The sequence below is a fragment of the Candidozyma duobushaemuli genome (genome assembly GCF_002926085.2).
Source record: "Candidozyma duobushaemuli strain B09383 chromosome Unknown E_B09383, whole genome shotgun sequence".
NCBI lineage: Eukaryota > Fungi > Ascomycota > Pichiomycetes > Serinales > Metschnikowiaceae > Candidozyma > Candidozyma duobushaemuli.
Window position 1 is genome coordinate 886,540 of NW_020289900.1, and position 20,110 is coordinate 906,649.

At 48.5% G+C, this 20,110-nt stretch overlaps 10 protein-coding genes across 10 annotated transcripts; 5 read left to right on the top strand and 5 right to left on the bottom strand. All coding sequences in view use genetic code 12, as the record gives it.

The window, feature by feature from the left end:
* Nucleotides 1–576: 576 nt before the first annotated feature.
* On the bottom strand, nucleotides 577–2,388 carry MPP10 (rRNA-processing protein; the record flags this gene model as incomplete). The annotated part of the gene is made up of 1 exon (XM_025483059.1): nucleotides 577–2,388. One exon carries the CDS (start codon nucleotides 2,386–2,388, stop codon nucleotides 577–579), a length of 1,812 nt encoding a protein of 603 aa, XP_025338002.1.
* A 227-nt stretch (nucleotides 2,389–2,615) lies between these two features.
* Nucleotides 2,616–3,236, top strand: CXQ87_004623 (21S rRNA (uridine2791-2'-O) methyltransferase; the record flags this gene model as incomplete). Its single annotated transcript, XM_025483060.1, has 1 exon — nucleotides 2,616–3,236. One exon carries the CDS (start codon nucleotides 2,616–2,618, stop codon nucleotides 3,234–3,236), a length of 621 nt encoding a protein of 206 aa, XP_025338003.1.
* Nucleotides 3,237–3,420: 184 nt separating this feature from the next.
* CXQ87_004624 (uncharacterized protein) lies at nucleotides 3,421–4,092 on the top strand (the record flags this gene model as incomplete). Its single annotated transcript, XM_025483061.1, has 1 exon — nucleotides 3,421–4,092. One exon carries the CDS (start codon nucleotides 3,421–3,423, stop codon nucleotides 4,090–4,092), a length of 672 nt encoding a protein of 223 aa, XP_025338004.1.
* Nucleotides 4,093–4,231: 139 nt separating this feature from the next.
* PGA52 (Pga52p) lies at nucleotides 4,232–5,395 on the bottom strand (the record flags this gene model as incomplete). Its single annotated transcript, XM_025483062.1, has 1 exon — nucleotides 4,232–5,395. One exon carries the CDS (start codon nucleotides 5,393–5,395, stop codon nucleotides 4,232–4,234), a length of 1,164 nt encoding a protein of 387 aa, XP_025338005.1.
* Nucleotides 5,396–5,958: 563 nt separating this feature from the next.
* EMC9 (Emc9p) lies at nucleotides 5,959–8,619 on the top strand (the record flags this gene model as incomplete). Its single annotated transcript, XM_025483063.1, has 1 exon — nucleotides 5,959–8,619. One exon carries the CDS (start codon nucleotides 5,959–5,961, stop codon nucleotides 8,617–8,619), a length of 2,661 nt encoding a protein of 886 aa, XP_025338006.1.
* Nucleotides 8,620–8,821: 202 nt separating this feature from the next.
* CXQ87_004627 (uncharacterized protein) lies at nucleotides 8,822–9,430 on the bottom strand (the record flags this gene model as incomplete). The annotated part of the gene is made up of 1 exon (XM_025483064.1): nucleotides 8,822–9,430. The coding sequence occupies one exon, from the start codon at nucleotides 9,428–9,430 to the stop codon at nucleotides 8,822–8,824; it is 609 nt and encodes a 202-aa protein (XP_025338007.1).
* A 272-nt stretch (nucleotides 9,431–9,702) lies between these two features.
* Nucleotides 9,703–14,219, top strand: ESP1 (separase; the record flags this gene model as incomplete). Its single annotated transcript, XM_025483065.1, has 2 exons — nucleotides 9,703–10,461; nucleotides 10,509–14,219. 2 exons carry the CDS (start codon nucleotides 9,703–9,705, stop codon nucleotides 14,217–14,219), a joined length of 4,470 nt encoding a protein of 1,489 aa, XP_025338008.1.
* Nucleotides 14,220–14,422: 203 nt separating this feature from the next.
* Nucleotides 14,423–16,854, bottom strand: MUB1 (Mub1p; the record flags this gene model as incomplete). Its single annotated transcript, XM_025483066.1, has 2 exons — nucleotides 14,423–14,576; nucleotides 14,621–16,854. 2 exons carry the CDS (start codon nucleotides 16,852–16,854, stop codon nucleotides 14,423–14,425), a joined length of 2,388 nt encoding a protein of 795 aa, XP_025338009.1.
* Nucleotides 16,855–17,085: 231 nt separating this feature from the next.
* On the top strand, nucleotides 17,086–17,823 carry CXQ87_004630 (uncharacterized protein; the record flags this gene model as incomplete). The annotated part of the gene is made up of 1 exon (XM_025483067.1): nucleotides 17,086–17,823. One exon carries the CDS (start codon nucleotides 17,086–17,088, stop codon nucleotides 17,821–17,823), a length of 738 nt encoding a protein of 245 aa, XP_025338010.1.
* Nucleotides 17,824–17,900: 77 nt separating this feature from the next.
* CXQ87_004631 (uncharacterized protein) lies at nucleotides 17,901–19,869 on the bottom strand (the record flags this gene model as incomplete). Its single annotated transcript, XM_025483068.1, has 3 exons — nucleotides 17,901–17,924; nucleotides 17,999–18,874; nucleotides 18,922–19,869. 3 exons carry the CDS (start codon nucleotides 19,867–19,869, stop codon nucleotides 17,901–17,903), a joined length of 1,848 nt encoding a protein of 615 aa, XP_025338011.1.
* Nucleotides 19,870–20,110: the final 241 nt, after the last annotated feature.

Here is a 20,110-nt window from a genome sequence, read left to right on the forward strand (position 1 = left end):
CTATGGCAATGAGTAAATAGCAGTTCGGCATATCGACACACTCTTTCGACTTGTGGAAGTCTGGATTGATCAGATCGAGGTGGCTGCAAACGATGGCATACTGAGCGGTGGAGAACGTGAGACATTGAATTATACAATTGAATTCTTCAAAAATGAGCTTTTACAATTGAATTCTTCAAAAATGAGCTTTTTAAATCAGACGGATCAGCTCTCCCAGTCAGTTATTTCGACCTTTCAAGTTGTCCATCGTATGAGGTTCACGATGTCTGCGATTCCATGGAATGCAAGATCTATCCAACCAGACATCAAGAAGCCTTTTTGCACAAATTGTTCACTCTACATATTGATCATAAAGTACCGAATTGAGAGGTCCATCTGGATTCAGGATCTCACATTGCCAATTCACCAATGGATACGATCTGAAAAGTTATATCAAGGGAATATCCGCTGCTCATGATCCTTTCCATTCTATTTCTTCTTCCCTGCTACCACGACATCCCACTACCACAAACCACTCTAGTCCCTTCAAACCCCCTCCCACATCTACATTCCTCCGTCAACGCATTCCTTCATTACCTACAACCGGAAGTCAGAACCCGTCTGCGGGCCCTTGTTCTTCTTCAATTGTCCCTTGGCGTCTCTCATCTGGCCCTTCTTGTCAATAACAGTCACGTTCTTGGCCTTGGCCAAATCGCCCAAAGCATCACCCACCTTCTGTCTCTTCTTGTCGCCTCCGTCGGGATTCTGCTTGTTCCTCTGCTCTCGGGCCTCGTTGACCTCCTTCATGTGCTTCGACTTGGCTCTCTTCTTGGACCGCCTCAACCTCTGCTTGTCCTCTGTGCTAAGTTCGTCCTTGGAGTAGGACAATCCGCTCTTCAACTGCACCTCCTTTACGCCCTGAGCGCCGTTGGCCTTGGGCTTGTCGTCTCCAATCTTGTATACTTCCTGTGGAGCAAGGGTGGTTTCGTTAGAAACATGCAATGGCTGGGCGTCTTCCATGTTGATGGAAGCTGCGCCGTCGGTGACCTTGATGTCGATGGTCTTGAACTCGTGTGGTTTGGGGATGTAGTGTGCCAGACAGAGGGAGTCGAGCTTGTAGTTGAGGCTGGTGAAAAGATCGGTGATTTCGTCGTGGGCTTGTTGCACCTCGTCGGAGATTTTCTGTTCGGGATCAACGCCGTGGTACTCGTCCTCGTAGATTTCTGCCAATGACTTGCTGCTTTTTTCTTCGGACACGTCCGTCTTTTGCCGCTGTGAGAACCTCAGCACGTCTGTGATGAGTCGTTTAGGAAGATCGTCAAATTCGTCGTTTCTGATTCTCCGCTTGATGAGGTCTTCGATGCTCTCGGTGACGTCGTCGGTGATGACCGGCACTGGCTTGGACGTGCGGTCAAACTCAAGAGAAGGAGCTTCGTCGTCATCAAGAAGCGAGTCCGTGGGTCTGTCCTTCGAACGCACTTCTCCCTTCATCGTCCATTTCTTCTCTGCCACAAGCTCGGCTTCTAGGTTGGCGATTTCGGCTCGAAGCTTCTCCTGCTGTTTTTCGTACGTCGACTGGCTCTTCTTCTTGGGCTGCTCCTCTTCGTCCGGGAAGAGATCTAGCATGGCTCCGTCGACGGCGTTTTCGTATTCGTCTTCCTCCAACTCGCTGGCTGCGTCTTCTTCGTTTTGCGTGAGCTTTTTCTTCGATCGGACGTGGCCCGGCTTGTCGAAAAAGCCGTCGTAGAAGTCCATCTCCTCGTCGCTGTCTTCGTCGCTGAGGTCGTCGAAAAGATCGATCTGCTCGTCGTCCTCGGGCTCGTCCTCGAGCTCCACGATCTGCTTGTTGAAGTCGTCGATGTCGAAGAAATCGTCGTTGAGGCCGAAGGCGTCTTTCTGGATTTTCTCTGGTTCTTCCACGAGGGTTTCTGCGTCCAGGCCGGCGTCCTCGAGACCCTCATTCTCCTCGTCGTCAACCGCTCCGCCCTCCTCCTCATTTTCCTCGTCTTCCTCCTCATTTTCTTCGTCTTCCTCCTCATTTTCTTCGTCTTCCTCCTCGTCCTCCTCCTCTCCTTCCTTCTCTTCTTCCTTCTCCTCCTCATCCTCTTCTTGTTCATCCTCCTCCTCCTCATCGTCTCCCTCCGGCTCCAGGCCAAAACGCTGCTTGAGCTCCGGAAGCTTCTCGAACAAAAGCGCCTCGCCCACTCCGCCAAGAATCATCTTCGCCTGGCCGTAAACCTGGGTGGCATCGAGTCCATCCACATAGAGCTCATCAAGCACCGAGTGGTCCTTGGCGATCGGGTCCAAAAGCGTCTTGGTCACGCTGTTGAGCTTGTCCACTGATCCGGCGTCCCGGGAGAGCCCGATTATCGCCAGCGGGTCGGCCGCTAGCTGTTTTAGTAAGTCCATGCTTTGGTGTCTTTGTGGATGTAGTTGAAAAAAGTGATGAGCATCGCACCAGTGCAGGCCTATCAGTACCCCAGAGGGACAGAGGACATAGATAGAAGAGGACACCCAGGCCTTTAAAAACCAAAACATAGCATACTTTGATGCCCCTTAAATCGCCATTTCCAACAATCCTCACTTTCTGCCGCTGGAAGTCGGGAACTTCGCTGCGCAGATGGGTCCAACGCCAGATGGTGGACCCCCACGCCAAAAAGTCCAAAACAGACGGCTACCGGTCCCGTGCAGCCTATAAGCTTCTTGAGCTCGACACAAAGTTTCGTCTTTTTGGGAAATCCACGAGAAACATCGTCGATTTGGGCTTTGCTCCTGGAGCTTGGACCCAGGTTGCTTTGAACAAAAGCAGAGCCCGAGGCGTTCTGCCGACCATCCTCGGCGTCGATTTGATCCATTGCCAGCCGCCCGAAGGTTCTCTGTTTATCCAAGGCGACATTTTCCTGAAAAAGACCCACAACAGCATCCAGACGTTTTTCGAGCCTCGAGGGCCTTTGGACCTCGTTTTAAGCGACATGATGACAAACACCAGCGGGATTGGTGACAACGACCATTTTGCCAGCATGGAATTGTGTGACGGTGTTTTGCTTCTAGCGCTGCAGATGCTCCAGAAGAACGGAAGCCTTGTGATGAAGTTCTACACGGGGAAAGAGGACCAGATATTGCAGAAACGGCTTGAGAAGGTATTTGCCAGGGTCCACAAAGTCAAGCCTGCGGCGTGCCGGGCAGAGCTGCGGGAAATGTACTTTGTGTGTTTGAGGAAAAAGAGGGAGGTATCTGTGGAGGAGTTATTCTCGTGATGATACATCGCGAAACGCTACTACAAGTACCACATCACAGATATCAACACACCCTGAGCAGCTGAAGCAGCAATCAATAGATTCCTCAGATTTCAAAAAAATCATCTTCAGAACTCCCCTTCATCTCCAGAATTCCCCTTGTACATAGACACATGCATATCCAAACGATTCCCCAAACATCCCTATGAAACACAGGCTCTTGCTTAACCCAGTCAAGTGGCTCAGGGGAGCTAGAAAACGCCATGCTGCAGACCTCTACGACGCGTCTGCCTATAATCCCCACACTCTACATTCCAACCCCTTTGCCAGGGCTTTGGACGCCACAAGAATGGACATTCTGGGGAAACGCTTCCCTCTAGGCAACATGATTCAAACAATCGTGGAGAAACGTGGCGGGAAATACGAAATCGTGCCTGTTTTGGAGAAACCGGTGCTTGGAGTAAACCCGGCAAGCTACGTGTTGAACAGAGCGTCCTACATTGCATTTGCTCAGAAAAGAGTGTTTCTACCGATACCCTCCAAACGCAGACAAAGGGACAAAAAACTGCTTGGTCAGACCCGTGTTGTCGACGACTTTATCGGTGTTTACCGTAGGCTTTTGGAGGAGGCGATACGGCCGCTTTTGGACAACGTGGAGGGTGGTGATGGCCCAGGCATGACGGTTCTACCAGGTAACGGACCTACAAAATGGGAAAATGACACGCCACACGTGTACAGCCCACTTGTTGACAAGGAAGTACACCTTCCGTATGAAGAAAACCAGCAATTGTGCCAGCTTCTCTTGAAACATGCCCAGTTTTGCGATTGTGCCCCACAGCCTCACGGTGAAGCCTTATCACAGCATGGAACTTTATAGAGTACAAGATAACCCACTTTACAGCCTATGGGGCTGTGGGGTCCCACCAGCCACTTACGCACAATTACAGCAGGTTCCAAAACCGAATCCTTAATTCTATACCAGTGCACAGCACCTTTTATGTCTCAGCGAGACCAATCTAAATATACATCAAAACCAGGAAGGCGGAAACCAACCAAGCCATGAAATTTGTTGATGGCACGATACCTTCAGACTTCTTCTGGCTCGTGTTCAAAGTGACGCTCTCCATTTTATCGTCCACCTCGCTCTTGGTGTCAATCCACTTGTTTAAAGTGGAAGCGTCAATCTCAGAGTCGATGCTGGTGGAGTTCAGCAAAAATGACACGGCGTTTCCGTCATTGTCAAACACAACACCACCCAGCATCTTGTTCTTCAAGTCTCTGTAGAAATGGCCCTCGGCAGCCATGCCCAAATTGATATTGTCCGAACCCTGGTAGTCGTGGATTGTGGAGAACAAGTGGTTGGATTCCGTGGAGTTCATCACCTCGAAAATATCGAACTCTCCACAGCCCGAGCTCCAGCACGAGCAGTTGGAGTTGGTTGCGTACTGCGAGGTTCTGGGGATCTTAGCATTGAGAAGCCAGATCGCAGGCATGTCGTAGAAGATGTTGGAGTTGTTCTTGTGGGGCTCCGTGGGCATCTCAAACTCAAACAAGAACATCTTGACGGTTCCGCCAAAGCCGTGGAAAGCTGGGATGCCAGATCTGTAGACACCACAGTCCTTATCGGTGCCCAGTTTCTCACACTTGGACGTGCTGAAGATCAGGTACTCCTGGTCCGAGAGAAGCAAGGTGTCGTCATCTAAAAGCGTAGCGGAGTCTGCCTTTTCTGTTCCATTTGACGAGGCATATGTCAATGCCTTTCCAAGACAGTCGGAGTCTTTGCCTGCATTGGTCAAAAACGTCACATTGTCGCCAGTGTTGTCCAGAGCGGAGTAGTATGCTTCTCTGGTGAAAGTGCCCAGCGACTTGCCCTTGACGTAGCTGTCGCCCGAGTAAAATGCAAATTGGTGGAGTTTGAGTGGACCTCTGAAGTGCACTGAGAGCTCCTCGTCCAAAGGCGTATTTGTGCCTTCAAAAACATTGAAACTCTTCTGCAACTTACACTTGCAGCTGTCCAGCTCGTCCAACTTCTCGACATCGTAGTAGTAGCCGGTGTAGCCCAAATTGCTGAACGTGATGGCATTCACCTGAGGCGTATTCAGCTTCTCGTTCCCAGTGGAGGGAGCCTGGGTGGCTGCAGCGGAAACCAAAGCAGGCAAGATGAGGGAAGAAAGAAGCATGGGGTAAAATAATCAGAAAAATCAAAAGAGGAAAACTGCAGCTATTTATACTCGGGCTCGGAGGGATGCACCCTGAAGCCGTCGGGGCGGTGCAATATGTCCCGATTTGAGGGATTGCAGGAAACGGTTAAGCACGATGCTGGCAGCTATTATTGTTTTCCTGCATGTAAGGCGGCATCTGTCACCTTGACAGAAGCGAACATTTTAGAGATCCGGCAGTGATGGGTGGGCTGGGTTTATATGCAGGCCGGTGGTCCCACCATCACTGTCACCTCATTGCGTCACCCCTGGGTCCTAAAGTTGTCTTTTGTATCTTTTGTATAGATGCTCTTTCTCAAGTATTTCTCTCCCACCTCACTAGATTCTGCCTCCCCCACGCCAAACCCCACAGGTCGTGCGCGGATCATAAATGCCGTGGTCGCGCGACCTTCCCTCACTGAGAAAATCTTACCATCACCAACTCTGCACCGATCCACAAACCTCCACATTCACGGCCCCCACCCACCCATTCGTCTCCCCCACCTTCCCCAAGATTTCTCTCATCATCTGCAAAACTCGGTCGAATGCCTGCACGGTCGTCCGATTACATATCGCCTCCACCGTTTGGGCCATCGGCACGAAACGACCAGGTTCCTGAACGAACAGCAGGATCCAAGGCCCATTCACGGCTGCACAATGGCAAAGGTCACGGTCAGAGATCTTCAAAGCCTCAGGGAAGACCTGGAGCTCCAAAACACCACGGTCTGGACAAATCGCCTTCTCCAGTTGCACTTCCGATGTACCCATCATCGCCCGATGAAACGTCGATTTTGCCTCCTGTGACGTGGAAAGACGTGCCTGCTCTCATTTTTGTGTTTCTCCTTCTTCCCCAGGGCATTTCGTGCCTTTTGTTGTTGGGATACATCATGTCGGGCACCTTCCGAGGTCTGGCTGCTCGCTTTCTAGCACGCTGTTCTGTGCTTGTGGAGGACCGCCTGGGAAGCATCATTCCTTCGTTTTCAAGGACCTCCGGTCGTCTGCGGCACTGGTGCTACAACAGAGCCGTGGCGGGCGAGTTTCTCCAGCTTTTCTCCATCAATTCCATGGTTTTGTTGTTCTGCCATTCCACCATGCCTCGCCTGTGGACCCACTACCTCCTGGTCATGGCAAAGCTGATTGTCGCCAGCCGCTTGGTGGGAACCTATACCGTGGGCACCGCTACATACGTGTCCATGCTGTCGAATGGCCAGACTTCCACGGCTACATCCACATCAAACCCACATCTGAGCACCACTGGCGTCCTCGATAAAAGCCGGTACCTGAAATCCAGCCTCATCAACTCCCTTTTGGGTTTTGCCACCGTCACCGTGACAGACACCTTGTTTCGGCACTGGCTCCAGCACCTCAATGTGCCCCAGCTTGTCGGTGATCTAGCACGCTTCTACCGTGGCGTATGGCATTTTGGTTTGTCCTCGTCTGAAGGTGCCAGCACCTCCGACTACCTCAAGATCTTCTTCACGAAATCGCCTTTCATCGTCACCTACAATTACCTTTCCAAACGCAAAGACAGGTACTACAGCTTGGGTGTCCGCAAAGGAAGTGGCGTCAAACTCAGTGTTCTCGACAAAATCATCATCTTCGTGGCAGTGAGGGTCTTCAACATCAATGAAGACTCCCTTCAAACGCTTACGTTGGTGCTCCAGGAAATCAGCACAATCATCCACTACGCATATCTTGTGCTTTGCATACACGTCATTAGCCTTACCATATCTCCATTCTTGGAGAGATTCTTTATCTTCAAAGACTACTCGAAGAACTTAGACCACTTGTCTTCGCTCACCCCTAGCATTCCCTTGAGTGGAGACAGAAGCAGCCCAGTACCCAATCCTCAGCACAATGATTCCATGATGATCATCAATGTGGACCAGCCAAAGGCGGCCGTCCCAGCGGGCCTAACAACTATAGAGTTGGACCCGGAGATTGCCAAATCTGACGCTGATTTGCAACCTGATGGCACTGTCAGTGCCAGGAACTTCGAAGTGTTTTGTCTCATCCCTCCCACTAAGAAGGCGGTTTCAGGCTGTATTAAGGCGCAACAGAATAGAACCTTTGTGGAAAGGAGACGTGCCAATAGCAGTGGTGGCCCTCCTTCGACAACAATCGTCGACCGTCATTTCACCACATCCATTCAGCCATTGTGGTCATGGATCGCTGCCATCAAGGTTTTCTTTGTCAACTCCAACTTCTTCGGTGGTAAACCTACCGGCCGAAAAGCATGCGGATCACAATTTCTTGAGTGTCCCGTTGATCATCAGAACATGTCCGTTTGCAAAGTTGGTGCTCGTGAGGTTGTTCTTGAATTAAATGATTCATCGCTAATCTCCAGTGACCACTTCACCGTGCAAGTGAACTCCATCCATTGGCCATTTGTTACCACCATTATGAGTTCTTCCCAAGATCGGAAGTTTATTAGAGTCGAAAGTCTCAAGCCTTTCAGCCAGTATGAGATCCGCTGTATGCTCGAGGACTCCACATTGACTACTGTTACTGTGAGTACCACAGATTCTAAAGAGCAAGCTTTCCTTGATCATTCCATGAGAACTTCCCCCACTGAAACACTCGAGGACTGCCACGCATCTGCCATTGATGAGCTCAACGAAATCAGATGGAATCTCAGAAAGCTGAGAAAGGATGAGAATAAGCGAATTACCGATCTCAAGAAGCAGGTGGATAGCATGAAAGCAAAGGTCGACAAGGTCCACAGCAGAGCACCTATCGAGGGTCGTGGAAGCGGAAAACTCAAGGGTCTCCAGTACTCCGTGATCCAGTTGGAGAATGAGATCGAAGAGCTCAACAAACAGCTTCACAGCTTGAAGGAAAGCAGCGATACCGTCGACGGCGACTTGAAGGCAGAAGAGCAAGCCACTCTTGACCAAATCCGGAGCTTGGAGGCATTCATCGAAGATCACGAGTTCAGCACGGGACAGCTCAAGAATGATATCCGTGCTGTTGAAAACGAACGCAACAATGTCTCGGTGAAGCACAAGAAGTTGGAGAGCAAGATCTCGTCACGCAAGGAGGAGATTGCCAGGCTCAATGCGGAGGTCAAGAGCATGAAGAAAGCCGTTTTGACTCGTTACCAGCGCAGACAAAAACGTGTTCAAGAGCGTTTCGATACGATTCTTCCTAAGGTGGAGCAAGCCATCGAGGACCTTGGTCAGGAGTTGGAAGAGTACCAAGCTTGAGAGTGATGTAGTGCTACATAGGTCAAACAAGCTAGAGATGAAGATACTGTAAGTCGTTGTCTAAGTTACGTTAAATGCTATTCAATCGCCGACTCTAACTGCGTCAGCGCTATATCGAAGTGAAGGGCTCTTTCCGAGTCAATGTGGAAAGCAATTCTGCTTTTTCATCAGGCCAATGCCACAAAGTCCATGATGCTCTTGACTACCTCTCCTGAAGACTCGAACCGACCTTATGGAAACCCCGCTGGTAGTAGAGCAAGCCGCCCAGCTGCTTGGCCTCGTAATGCTTGTTTGGCGATAAAATGTCCGTAACATCCACAACCCAGATCTCATGGGAGTCCACCTTGAACACCTCATGTTTCTTACACACAAACGCCTTTTCTGCTTCGTTCAACACGGGCACCAACCCCCGGCCGGTGTCGTGTAAGCTGTAGTTGCTTTTGCCTATGTGTGCAAAAGGCGTGGTCATTTCATGGAAGATTTCACCATCTTCGGGTTTGACGTCGAAGTGCTTTCTATCGGTCTTGATCCCGGCAGCGAAGGTTCGGCTGAGAAACACAGACCGGCTCGTTGGAGGCATCAAGTGGAGGCACAATTGGCCGTGGTTTTCATGGAGTGCTTGGGAGGTGTAGCTGGGAAGATGCAAATTGAACTGAAGAAGCGGTTTGGGGTGAACGGAGAGTGAACAAACGGACGAAAGGGTCATGCCGTGGAGAATGTCGTTTTTCGTTTTGCAGCCGGCCGTCAAGATCATCGCCTGGGTGCTGACCCGGGCCATGGCAGCCTTGAACTGGGGTATGCTTATGGACATGGATTTGTAGCTTGTGTGGAAAAATCAGCAATGCGGAGGAAAATGAGCACGAAAAATCGGTTTTTCTTGAAAAATTGTGAAAAACACGGGAGGGAGGGAACTGGCACCTAGCTTTTCAGGCCTTGACCGCTTTTTCACCAATTTCTGAAATTCAGTCGATGTTGGCCGTGTTCAAGGTGGCTGCGATGCTCATCTACCTATAGGCCCATGTTGCTGCGTGCAGTACGTAAACATACCTCCTCGAATCGGTTGCAACACAAATCTGCAGCAACATGGCCTTGACGGAGATTCTGCCGAACCGACCCCGAAAAGCGGCGCTGCTGAAGGAATTTAAATACGAGAGGCGCTTGAAGGATGAGGATTTCACCCATGGTTATGAATGCATTCTGCCTCGGGACCTCAGAGAGGCAGTAAAGGCCCACCACAGACTGATTGTGGGCATGGTCCACGAAAAGAAGATTGATTTGGCATACAAGGAGCTTCAGAAGATGTTTGTTGGATTGTGTGAGTGCCGGTTTCGATCTGGCGAGGTGCCGTTATCGAGTCTTTTGCATGGCGTGTTTGGTGATTTGGACCATACCTTGGTGAATTCGTACCATATCCTTTTACTTCAGACATTGCTCCAGCGTGTTTCTGGGAACTTGCAGCTGATTGCTGCGGGTGAAAACGGCTTCAGCATCTCGATCTTCCACACAATTGCATCGTCTTTGACGCGTACTGGGTCTATTGTGAAGTGGATCGAGAAGGCCCCTGGTCAGATATCGTTGAAGCACTATGCTGGATTGCGCAAGGTGGCGACGGGATTCCTCAAAATCATAGACTTTTTGCGTCAGAAGACCCCGCTGGCCCAATTGAGCGGGTATAGAGAAGAATGGGTGCTACTCCAGATGAAGTTCTCCATGTTGGCAGACCCAGAGGTCCAGATTGAGGTGCCTCAATCGGCACAGGGTGAGTTTATTGATGACCTCAGGACATCAATTGAGCCAGAACTGGTACCTACAGAACAAGCCCCCAACGACCCCTTACAGCATGTGCTCCACGAGCTTCAGATAGACTCCCCGGTTCTCCCCCAAGAAAGCTATATTCGAGGGTAATTGACAAACTCGGCTCACTCCGGCCAACCGCAAATCGTGTGGATGTACTCGACAACATACTTCTTGCATTCGACGGCATTGATATGCCTTCCAAAGAGACCTTCATAGACTGTGTGACTCGCTTCGCCAAAGAGCTCTCAACAAATCACAAATTTCAAGTTCTACTCGAGCGGGCATTACCTTTTGCTTTGGTCCTAGCCAAAGACAAATCCGAAATGGTCTCCTCGTGCTTTCGTTTCGGCAATAGTTATCAAAACTGTGAAGCGCTCCTATTGGGCCTCCATCATTTACCGCCTTCTGTGGAGAAAAGAAAGAAACAAGGATTGAGAGAACTCACGCTAAACTGTCTCTTGATGAATAGGCAGCTTGAACATTCTTTGGATGCCACACTTGGCTACCTAATTGACCATGAGTTTCCAGAAGGCAGTGTGCTACAGGGCACTACGGGAAACCTTCCAGAATGTGTGCTCAAGTCGCTTGCATACCTCTCCAAGTACCGCTTGGACAGTCTTTCAGAAGCAATCGCGAGCCTAGCAATGAGTGATGACTCCAGAGGACAAACACTCTTTCAGACACTTTTATCGATAGATGAGACAAATGTGGTATCCGTTCAGGGCCTCTTTTCTGCATTTCCCATTGAAGATAGCTCGACAACCCTTTTTTGCATACTAAACGCTGAAAAAGTGACTGAAGTGTTCCTTTCGTTACCCAAGCCGGCCACCACTTTTGATAGACTTCTAACAGCTGCGATTCTCACCAATCGACTCAAAACCATAGCCGGTCCGGTGAAGCCAATTCTCGCTAGCATCGGTACCCATGTCAAAGCCTGGCTTGAAAGTACGTCTTTTGATGATATCGAGTTAGAAACTTTCACAACCCTCACACGCAGCCTATTTGATGGCGGCCACTACGCCTTTGCGCTGTATCTCCTTCAAATGCTGGACGAAGTCGACGTCATATCCCTTGATATGCGACTCTCTTTACAACTCCTTTCGATAAAGTGCAGCTTACGTCTTGGAAATTATGAGGAGATTCCATCTAAATTGAGCACTGCTGGCAGGTTGATGAAACAGATGGCTGATTCCAAGATGATTGTCGAAAGTTTGTCACTTGTCGAGTGGAAATTACATCAGTTCGAGTATTTCATTTTCACCTACAACGCCAAAAAAGCCGGCGAGAAGTTTGAAGAGATTACTAGATTCCTCGCTTGCAAACCTGAATTCAGTCTCAGCGCCAATCAGTCGATGCCGCTCACTCAAACCATATCTTGCCTTCTACTCAACGCACATTTTCTTCACTTGACAGCCAAATTCGAGTACAACACTGGTAGATTTGCCCTGGCCTTGAAGAATTTGAAGTTGGCTATCAAGATTGGTGTGTCTATCTTGAAGAAGCTTTCTGGAGCATGCGATTTAAAAGACGAGACTGTCCGATTCTTATTGACTTGTTACAAGGAGGGCTTCGAGCTTGCCAAACAGGCCGGGTGTCTGAGTGAGGCGGTTAACATGATACTGGAAATGGATCAAATTAATCACTCGTTCAAAGATTCCTTGATAAATGCCAAGGCTCACTTTGCTCTTGCTGACATATACCTTTTGACAGGGGATTCGCTGACTTCTGCTTTACAATACGAGGAGGGTCAACGCATCTCATCAGAAAAGGACATGGCTTTATTGAAGGCAACGGAGTTGAGCTCCGCCCTTTTAAGTTACGTGCTTCATGGGAAGTGTGAAACCACCTTGATCAAGTCTGAATTGCTCGAAACTCTTCGACTTGTCGATCAAATGGAAGCCTTTTCATCAAAGGATGTGTTGAGCGACCTAAGAAGATACGAGTATCTTCTTTCTCAAAAAGAGAACATTGTCTTGACGGAGAACAACACTGATCAGTCGCCCCAATCCATACTTTTAAAGACGATAGCATCAGCCAGACAAGAGGTTCTGGACGTGAGGAGTGCAATCATGGATCAAGGAAGTGCAATCGTCATTCCGTCTGGACTCACATTCACCAATGAACTAAACGAGAAAGATCTCAACATCGTCGACAAGCTTCTTGATTGCAAAGATACATTGCTCAGATTTCTCGAGAACGATTACTCGCAGCAGCTTGGGGTTGAGGAGTTGAAAGACCTTCAAAACACTCTAACAAGATGCATCTTCACTCTTTCCCAGATAACTGTGGTTAAAGCGGAAGGCGCAGAAAGTCTACTCAAGGATGTGTTCTATCTCCTGGAGCTACCAAGAGTTCTCCCTTACCAGTCACTCACACAAATTCACAAGACTGAGCAGAAGAGTAACGAAATCATGCCGACTCTATCGAAAACGAGCATCAAGAATGTTCATGCCAAAGAGCTGTTTTTCGGCGATCTCTCAAGGCTTCTTCCCAAGGACTATGTTGTCATTACAATCGACTGTTGCACCCAATCCGGAGACTTGATATTGAGCAAATTGCAGAAGGGCCTGAGCATCCCATCGTTATTGAGGCTCTCGCTGGAACGAGGTACCTCACTGCTGACGCCCTTCTGCTTAGTGATGGAAGAGCTAGCGAAAATTATTGAAAAGAGTCATAGAACCACCAACCTGGAAATAACCCGCAACATCAGAACGAAAGATGAACGGAAGGATTGGTGGAAAAGACGGTTTATTCTTGATGCGAAGTTGAAGAATGTTTTGGACAATGTTGAAAACAATTGGTTAGGTGGATTTAAAGGCTTTCTAGAACTCACCAATTACTCGTCCACCGAGTTTCTTTTCTTCAAATCCGAGCTCCAAAGAGTGTGGAAAAAGAGCTTAGCAGTGGATGCATTGGAATTCAGCGACACTATAACTGAGCTTTATTTCAATTTGACGCCCTCGGGAAATAAGCCATTGGAGATCCAACATTTGCAAGATTTGATAAAGTATACTGCTTCAGAGCTTGGAGTTTCTGTCGATGAAAGGAAGCTTGTCAACGATATTAGGAAAATTCTTCCCACTAAGAGAAAAGTCCAACCTCAGCATTTGGTACTTCTTCCAAGTCACACATGCTCAGACTTTCCATGGGAGAGTATCGACTGCTTGAGATCAAGACCTATCTCTCGTGTCCCAAGCATAACCTGCCTCTTAGAACTACTCAAGCGGTCTTCGGCAGACCTTAAAGACGGTCATCTGAGCTACTACGTGTTGAACCCTGGTGGTGACCTCAAGAAAACAGAGCTTAGATTCAAGACGATGTTTGCATCAATGCCCCGAAGCAATGGCATAACAGGGCATCCTCCAAATGAAGAAGAGCTTTTCCGCAATCTTTTCAAAACTGATCTTTTTGTTTACGCCGGTCATGGCGGAGGGGAGCAATACATGAGGATGAATCAACTCTTGAAGAAGAGTATCGGTGAAAATGTTAATCTTCCACCAGCCATATTGATGGGTTGTTCTTCTGGCGCGTCACAGAAGCATGGTATGCTAGAGCCTTCTAGTAATATCATGGTTTGGCTTCTCTGCGGTTCGCCAATGATTCTCAGCAATCTATGGGACATCACTGACAAGGACATTGACGCCTTCAGCTCTGATGTTTTAGAGAGATGGGGTTTGATTGGAAATGTTCAGGAAAGAAGCGATATCGCTAGTGCCGTAGCTAAGGGCAGAGACACTTGTGTTCTCAAATACTTGAATGGGGCGGCACCCATCGTCCATGGACTTCCCATTCGTCGTCAATAAATAAATAAGGTTTTTATATCCTACTCAAATAGTTTTGAAATTTCCTGAAATCCTTGTGTCCCAAGTATAAAATATGTTGAAAAGATGGTTGAGAGAAGTGAAGTTCGTACGTTATGCGTAATAGATGCTGTGACTCTCGCCATAAACGAGAGAGCATTTGTCATGGTCCACGTAATTCGTAAGCAAATGATGCACCACAACAATTACTCTGATGCTGAATTGTGAGGCATGCCATCCGTGTTCAGAGTCATACCATCGGCATCTGTGGAGCCGATTCTTCTGACAGTGATTGTGGCACCGCTACCACGAGATCTCTGTTCGTTGTCATTATGATGGGGGATGAAACTTCCTCTCTTCCTTCGGTGTTGGGACGATTACCGGCAGCCTGAGTTGAGGTAGACGTTGAGGAAGCACTAGGGACACACCAATTTTTGTGGCAATGCCAGGCCCTCATTTGGCATTCTCTGGAGCAATACTTGGTTCTCTTGCATTTCTTGCACTTGCTGAACTCACGTGGGTAGCTTTCCCATTTGCCACATTCGAGGTTGCCGCACTGTCTTACGCCACCTTTGAGGTCGTTACGGCGGCAAGAATTTCTCATAATGACACCAGACCAGTAGTACATGTCTGTGCCTGCCAAAAAAGTGAATTTCTCCACCATAGGGAAAAGGTTAACCCTCTTGTGTTCAATCAAGGACATATCGTAATCGCCGTGAATATTGTCGCCATCATCATCAATATCGAAGTAAGCATAAGTTTCATAGTTCCATTTTTCTGAGAGGTACTCGACTTCTTCTGCTCTCTTCTTGACGATGGTGTCGCTCAATGCCTGACACTCTGATTCGATGTGCTTGTTGACCTTTTCACTTATTTGATAAAGAGCAATCTCCCTATCCAAATCATTGACAATGGATTCGGCGTCGATGATTTGATCGTAAAGCTTGCTAAGACTTGACAGATCGTGATTCGACATGGTGACATTGTCTTCAAAACTCAGTAAGTACTCATTGACGTCGCCGTCATCGTCCTTATTTCTATGATCACTGTCTTCGGAGTCTCCGTCGTCATCCAAATCGTTTGCCTCCGCATCTTCAGTGAGACGATCGTTGGGTTTATCGTACAAATCCAACATGTCATCGTTAAGGTTGAAGTTATCATCGCGGAGATTTAAATCACTCAGCATTTGAGGCAGATTCGATGGGGATGCGTTGAAACGCTCGAGGAAATTATCATTGTTGTCATGCCCGTGAGAAGATAAGATTCTACCCTTCCGTGCTAGAAGAGCTTCACGAGCATTGGCAGACAAGTCTTTTCCTCCGTTGCTAGAGCTAGAACTTATATTGGCCTTCATCCGGTCTCCAGAGAAGCTTTTGTGCTTCTTGTCCCTTATACTCATGTCTATAACAGTGTGAGTGTTCTGCAAAGTTTCCTTCAAATAGGGGTACTTGGAGATGTAAGCCAACAACTGAAGACACCAAACGACGTCATCATCACGAGGGATCACGACGCCAGTCTCAGTAAAGTTTCTGGGTGCGCTCTTCGCGTGAATCATATTAGTGATATGCGTGCTGCGCTCATCTTGAAGATAGAGGTCGGAAAGAAACTGCAAGTTGCAGTCCATGTCATACTCAACGGGCTCTCTGTAAGAGGGCTCTGGGCATTCTTGTTCCTTCTCCTCCTTGATCTTCTTGAGGATGGTCACAATGAGAAAACGACGACGAATGTCGTTGTTCACGGCAGAGCCCCGGCCACCAAGTACAGCATCCTGGCCGTTCAAACTAGGAAGGCTATTGGTGCAGCGTACTAGCCGGAGCATTTGGTCTACCGTGAGGTTCTCATAATCCTCGCATGTAAGACTGTTAATGTGTAAACCTCCCATGCGAGCCATAGCGTCCGCTTGAGTCATTCTAGGCTCATACGGTAGCTGTGGCTGGCTCATTGTATTTTCCCCAAGTTCCATGTTTTGGAGAGCGTTTGCAGCAGCAGCCGCGTTACCAGCAGAAGCAACAGCTGAGGCCGTTGGGGTGTTGATGTCAGCAAGTTCCTGACGGGGCCTGAGCTCTCCAAGATCCTGACGAGATCGGAGTTCCTCTCTTCTTACAAAATCGGGATGCCGCGTACCGCCTTCACCAAAATTCATATACTGCCCGTTCTGAGCGTTGGGATGCATGTATGGGCAAACCGGTGGTGTGGCGCCAGCTGGGACTAAGCTGCCTTCGTGAAGACTCATGTAGTTATCCAAAACCGTTGCAATAATCGGAAGCATACCTGCCGCCACCACTTTCAGGCGGATCTTCTCAGTGCCACCTGTGCCGATCAAAACAAGACACTGGAACGCCAAAGTCCATTTCCATGCCGTGAGTAATTTTTTCTCCGAGTTGAATATGTTATCTTGGGCGTTGAAAGTAGTATTGTGACACTCGTGGAGTATTTCTACGAGCCTCTCGATGCCTCCGTCGTTGGAAAGTGTTTCTCTGACTTTTGCGCTCGATGATACCAAGTATGTTAAGTGGTTGAGGGAGTTGACGAGTGGTTTATCAGCGGTCACATCAAGCGCCCGCCGGTCGTAGAGACTGGTGGTGATCGTCACCGCGGCCCTATTGTTTGTGATGGACCTATAGTTAGAGTCTCTCATGGATATTTGATTCTTTGGTTCCTTCTGAAATCTTCTTTGTGTTGAGCTGGTTGCTTGGGTCGCCACTGATGAGGCAATTTGGGTTCGCTTTTTTTGATCACGTGACTGACCACACACGCCCCAGTACTTTCCGCTGGCGCTCGCGATATCAAAGCGGGACCGTATGCAGGTTTAGATTTTGCAACCATTTCGCACGTGAGCACCTAGCAACGAAACCAACCCCGTTTGTTTATGAATCTGACACCTTTGACGGCCATTGATGGCCTCTCATCGTTGACCTTATTTCAGCAGGCACAACATATTGCCCGCCAGATCCCAGAATGGCACAAGGCAGGCCATTACAACTACTCAGTGCCTCAGGGGCATGATGTCGGTGTGGACATCCACACAAAGGAATTCAACGGCGACTATTGGGTTGCTCGTGCAAATGGATTCGAGCAGTTTGATGCAAAGTCTCGGAAACATCTTTTCCATGTTTTGGACAAGTACGTGCTTGGCTCCACCTCCCTGCTCGACGAGTCTCACACTCTGTATGAGCTCGGATATATCCAGGAGTTAGCCGACTTCAAGGTGCATCCTTACGATCTCGGTGATACGGTTCCCGGATACGAGGGTGTGGCGTATTTGGCAGAGTTGTACTATCACTTGCAGTTTCCATTGAAGAAACGTAAGTTTTGCAACTTGGTGCATGTTCTCAGAGCCGAAGATGGCAATTCTGGCTATGTGATCAGTTTGGCGGTAGATCCGTCGGTAATTCCAGGAAACCCAAAGGAGCCGGCCTTCGTTCCTGCAAGGTACACGTCGGTGGAATATATCACCTTTGATCCAAAGACAAGTGACCTCAGGTGGTATATGACGACTTGCTCAGATGCTGGAGGAAACGTACCACAATGGCTTGCTAAGCTCACCATCAACGGCGTTGTTGCCAAGGACGTTCATCTGTTTCTCAATTGGGCAAACACTAAGTAGATTCGGTTTCAGAGCGGAGGTTGAGCCACACTTTGACATCGTCACCCAAGCTGTCGAGGAACCCGAGATGAGCGTAATCATACACCGAGGATGTCCACAGGCTGGCGTCCCGAATGTCTTTAGGAATAATTTTTGGTTTTTGTTTGTGGCGTGAGTTGTAGTTGCGTATGATCACGATCGACTTGTGGCGGTGTCTGATGAAGTACATGAGCCAGTCGTTGTACTTGTTGGTTGAGTACTTGTGGAGATGTTCTTTGACAGCACCAGCTTGAAACAACAGCCCCGCTTCCCTCACGACAAAGTAGTCCGCTAGCTGATCATGGAGATGGAAAAAGGCATTCTGGTATTGGTAGGATACCTGCGCCATCTCCTTCCCGATATCTTGAGGAACGTCTTGAGGAAGCCACGGAAGCGAGCTTTGAAATGAGCCATCTTTCGTGTCGTAGACAATGAAGAAAAAGTCGCTGTCTATTTCGTTCGATTCATTGTTTTCGTTTCTCCCGCTGATGATATTGTTCACGGGGTTCGGCAACGAGGAAATGCTGCTTTGAAGGGTCATTCCGCCAGCAGTCAAGGCGACACAATCGTTGATTATCTCCAATGCTGGTTCACAAACATTCATCCTGAGCTCCTCAAAGAAACTAGGAATGACTAGCTCTTGGAAACTAGACTCGTAGATGAGGGTTACCAATATGCTATCCTCGACGTACACCACCACCAGGAACTCTTCAATAGTGGTGGTGCCATTCTTCAGGACAGGCAAGTACACTAAAAGCAGGTAAATATTGCCGTCTTCATCTGGCCCCATTACAAATTTGCCTTTCTTGGGCTCCAGGGAGGTAATCGAGGAATGTTCTGAAGGTGATGGCTCATGCTGCAGTGGCAGCTGTGATTGTTCTTGTTGTTCTTGTTGCTGTTGACCACGATAGAACGGAATCCACGTTGACGGAAGCTGCTCATTCACAGTCAGTCCAAGAAACTTAATACCATCTAGTGTTGTAGAGAGCGGCAGCACCACAAGCGTCTGGGCTAGGGAAGAAGGATGAAGAAGCTGCATAGCCGTGCTTGGGCCAATTGAAGCGGAAGTGTCTCGTCTACTTCAGGCAGTGGCGAAACATCCTTACTATCACCACCTGAAAACATCCCCCTGAACATCCTCCTCAGACCAAGTCTCGTGCTATCAAGCGCATCATGGTACGAGAAGAATTCGAGTAATCTGTACACCTCAAGCACAGCTTCGCCATGGATATCCCCGGGATTTTTGTAGATGAGACCCTCTCGTTTAGGTATGGTCTTATCCAAGTTGGCCACAAATACTGCAGAAGGCTTTACTGACGCTTTCTCCCAGACTGCCTCAAGATCGGGTCTTTGAGAATCAGGAACTCTCACAGACAGGGATTTATAGGAGTTGCTTGGGAAGAACAGGAAAACGCCCTGGTAGCAGAGCGAGTTAGGCCAGATCAAGGCTCTTTTAAGTCTCCTCGACAAGATTCCCTCGTTGTAATTATTGATAAGTCCCATGTAGAAATCCTCGAGAATTGGGCCATGCAGCTCTTGGAAATTGCCGTCAAACATGCTTTCGGCCTGATAGTGTAGAATCTTGAAGTAGCTATGGAACCTTTGTAGGAGCCTCTCTATCTGTATCTCAACGAGTCTTCTTTGCAGGTCCGAGTCTGTGGACAAGGCCAAGGAGCAAGCCATAAATATCCCCTTTTCAACTTCCACAACCACTATAGCACCTCCTTCCACACTTATGGTAGTAGGGCCGCTTTTCGGATTAAACTGGGTTGCTAGGGAACAGGACCCTCGGATGAGCCCGACTAGACTCAATTGGGTGGATTTGTCTATTTGATTCGAAGGATCGGCGAAAAAAAGAATCATTTTATGTAGTTCTTCGTAGGACTCGGCCTTGGGCAGCACGAGCTCGGGACTATACATGCTTATGTAATTGATGGAGGGGGCTTTGGTGTTGTCATTTGCAATGGCCAGGCCTGACACGTCAGGCATATGGATCTTCAGGAGGAGCCCTGTGATGTAGGATGTCATGTTTCAAGTGAAATGATCAGTAGGTGAAGTTGGTAGCTTGATGTTGATAACGCGCGCGGCGAGATGCACCTATACTGCTGCAGGGTGCTGGATTCGTCAAGGTCGGGAGGTCAATAGAAGCCGAAGCGTTTTTCTTCGGGCAGATTTGTATCCGACTAACTTCCCCAAAATATCTTTCAAAAGTTCACAAACTTCAAAAAGTCTTTGGCACGATACCTTCTTCCAGGGCCGTCAACCTTCT